A 3,597-nucleotide genomic window follows, 5' to 3' on the forward strand; every position below is an offset into this window, starting at 1 on the left:
TATTATATTTTCAAATAAAGTTTTAATTATAAACATTTTAAATATTCTATTTTTTAAATATAAATATAAATAAACAAATAATTGTATTACATAAAAATTTTTCTATAAAATTTTATATATAGTATATATATATTTTAAATGATATATGGATTATATATCATAACTAGTATTTACTTACATTTATGTTCAAATTTAAATCAAACATCTTTACATATTATAGATGGCGTTCTAGCAACTATTTTCGTACAAATAAGAACAATTTAACCTGTAAAAAGTTAATATTTTAAATATAATACTGTGTCGTTTGATGACGTTTATATATTTATTACATATTAAAATTATGTCAACATTTACATTTGGAACGCCTGCAACTTCAAGCAACACAAATTTTGGATTTGGACAAAAGTAAATACAATTTTACGTTTTATATAAATTCTTTCTGTATGAAAATGAGATAAATATTCTTATATTTAAAATTTGCTTTAATAATTTTCATATAAATATTTTAGAATATTAATTTTCTATTATGTTTTAGACCTGCAACAGGCTTTAATTTAACTAGTACACCTTTTGGTTCAAATACTTCAGCTCCAACATTAACTTTTGGAACTTCTTCTACACCAGCAACAACTACTGGTCTTAGTTTTGGATTCAATACTGCACCTGCAACTTCTGCACAAACACAATCAAGTGGTTTACTTTTAGGATCAAATATAACTACTACGACAACTACAGCTGGTTTATTTCCAGTTCCAACTACATCTGCACCATTATTTGGTAGCCTTACTTTTGGTACACCAACAGCAAGTACTACTTTAACATTTGGTACTCCATCTGCAACATCTACAACTGGAAATGTTACCTTTGGTATACCTAGTACTACAAGTATGTCATAATTAAAAATAATTTATTATTATTAATAATTAAAATATATATAGTTAATATTCTATATTTATAGCATCATTATTTGGTAATAGCAGTTTATTAGGATCAAAATTAACTACTGGTACTATAACTACTACAAGTATTATAAATAAAGGATTAGGTGGAATAGATGTATCTCTGAGTAATAAAGGACTTTCACAAGAAAATACTAATCAAGCTGTAAAAGAAAATATTTGGCCACCAGAATTATTACAGACAATAGAAAAGTTCAAGTAATTTAAAAAATATTATTAGAAAATTATATAATTATTATATAGATAATTATAAAGATATTTAAATTAATATATATTTTTATTTATAGAGAATTTGTAAAAGAGCAGAAAGTACTGTCTTCAGATATAGCAAGAGGTTCTGCAAGACCATTGAATCGATGTGCAGAAGATACAGCATCACTGATGGAACTTCTAACAACATTAGCTGGATCTGTTCAACGAGATCGTTCTGCTGCTGATAAATTAAAACAAGATACTGCAAAAGCATTACAAAATGCTGAAATAGCTCAAAGAACACATGATACTCCATCAGGATTACAATATGAAAATAATGCACCATTATTATTTTTTATGGAATTAGCTGATAGTTTTGAACATGATTTAATGTTATTTAGATCTCAAATTGAAACAACAGAAAAACATATACAAACAATGATGACTCCAAAAACTTTAACACCACAAGGTAATTTTATTTCAATATTAATATTTACAAAATTTTATATTGTCTGTTTGTTTGCTTTTAGAATTGACAATGGCAATGAGTAAACTTCATGAGTCTCTTGTAGCAGTCGCTGGTAAATTACAAGGTGTACATTCAAAAGTACAGCAACAAAAAGAACAATATTTAAATTTTAGAAAATATGTTTTAAAAGATAATACCAACGTTTTTGAAGATATTAAAATAGATGGAAAAACATCACGAAATAGTATTGGAAAAATACCAGGTCCTACTCCATTTGGTCCAGGTAATTAATGATTTAAAAATTTTTTATTAATATTTATTATATTTTATAAATATGATATATTATTTAATATATAATAAATTTTAATATATAATTATAATATATTTTTGTAGGAAATAAAAGTTTTCTTTCATCAACAGCATTAAATTCTAATAGACCAGGAAGTTATGAAACACGAAATCCACTAGGTAAATGAAATTGTCATATAAATTTATAATATTAATATATTTTTTTTTTTGTTGAAAAAATATCTAAAACAACGTTTTTGTTGTTTTAACTGTTCCATAAATATTTCCTATCTTTAGGTCTTGCCTGGATTTAGTATATAAGGTATATAAGATAGATTTATTAACATATATTATTTACCAAATATTATAGAATTAGCAATAGTGAAATTATTAAGATTTTTATATTTTGTAAATGTGACTTGAAAATTTCGGTGATTTGATTTTATTTTACTTTTCCAGGAAAAGAGTAAGGAATCTATTTTAGTTTACGAGGTACTAAGTTTTTCTTTAGTTTCTGTTTGTGCTGTCAAACATGAGAAGAAATACATAATTCTTATATTTAACATTTACTAATTATACGTAATATTTTTATAATAATATTATAAGTGGCGTTCTGTTTTTTTATTTTTTTGTTTAATTTGCTAATTTTTCTAAAATAATAAACAATAAAAAAATTGAAATTTGTGCTTGTTAAAAAATGGCTGTATATTTTATATGTGCTTTAATTGTTTCTGCTTTTTAATATATTTATTGTGCAAGAATCAGCATTTTGTATTTATAAGAATCACTAAAACATATTTAACAAGACAAAAATATTATCTATTATCTAAGAATATCATTAAATGTTAGTTGCATTAAAACATTTTTAATTTCATAATGACATCAGTATTATTAAATTGTTATTTTTTTTGAATGATATATTAAATTTAATGACAATTACAATTATAATTGCAAGTTAATTTAATTTTTAAAAATAGATACAAAATAATTTAGTGTATATGTTGTTACAGTTTGGAGAAATACAATATCAACACCATGTGCTACTAATATTACTCTAAGTTCATCATTGAAACCACCAACAGCAAGTTTGACCTTTAATACTCCATCAAATCTTACTACACCTTTACCAACGAGTGAATCTAATTCAAATTTTCAACTTCAGAAACCTCCTATTGGTAATAAAAGAGGAAAACATTAAATCATATTTATGTTTATAATTATTTATTGTATTAAGTATATTTAACATATGGTTATAAATATTCTGTTTCAGTTTTTATCATGAAATAATATTAAAATTTTGTTTCTTTTAATATTATTTTTTTAATAATATTATATTTATTGTATAAATATGCTTAAAATATTACATTTTTTTTTAATGATATAAACTTGGTCAAAACTTGCAATTTGTGAATTATTGGTATAAAAAAAGCCATCATTATATATTATATTTTTTATTGATAAAATCTTATAAGTATATTTTCCCATTATATATTTCCACTTTGATATTTTGATGTGAAATTTTCATGCTTATAGCAATTTAGAATATTTAAAATTAATTTTTGAATTATATTATTATTCTAGCAATATATGATAATTATTAAATATATGATATTTATTCTGGTTTACTTATCAAAATATCATTAAGATTTTATTTTTTTTAATATTATTTTTTAATATTATAATATATAT

At 22.4% G+C, this 3,597-nt stretch overlaps 1 protein-coding gene across 5 annotated transcripts; it reads left to right on the forward strand.

Moving 5' to 3' along the window:
* The first annotated feature begins 220 nt into the window (after positions 1-220).
* On the forward strand, positions 221-3,327 carry LOC102678284 (nucleoporin p58/p45). 5 transcript variants are annotated; one of them, XM_006610177.2, is made up of 9 exons: positions 221-405; positions 536-885; positions 959-1,157; positions 1,247-1,620; positions 1,682-1,903; positions 2,014-2,088; positions 2,206-2,226; positions 2,366-2,400; positions 2,919-3,327. In XM_006610177.2, exons 1-7 carry the CDS (start codon positions 308-310, stop codon positions 2,220-2,222), a joined length of 1,335 nt encoding a protein of 444 aa, XP_006610240.1. In that variant the 5' UTR covers positions 221-307; the 3' UTR covers positions 2,223-2,226; positions 2,366-2,400; positions 2,919-3,327. The 5 variants fall into 5 exon arrangements, with proteins under 5 accessions (XP_006610240.1, XP_006610241.1, XP_006610242.1 ...); XM_006610178.2 differs by lacking the exon at positions 2,366-2,400 and having other exon boundaries at positions 2,917-3,327; XM_006610179.2 differs by lacking the exon at positions 2,206-2,226 and having other exon boundaries at positions 2,368-2,400.
* Positions 3,328-3,597: the final 270 nt, after the last annotated feature.

Source organism: Apis dorsata, unplaced genomic scaffold (genome assembly GCF_000469605.1).
Source record: "Apis dorsata unplaced genomic scaffold, Apis dorsata 1.3 scaffold_70, whole genome shotgun sequence".
NCBI classification, from domain to species: Eukaryota; Metazoa; Arthropoda; class Insecta; order Hymenoptera; family Apidae; genus Apis; species Apis dorsata.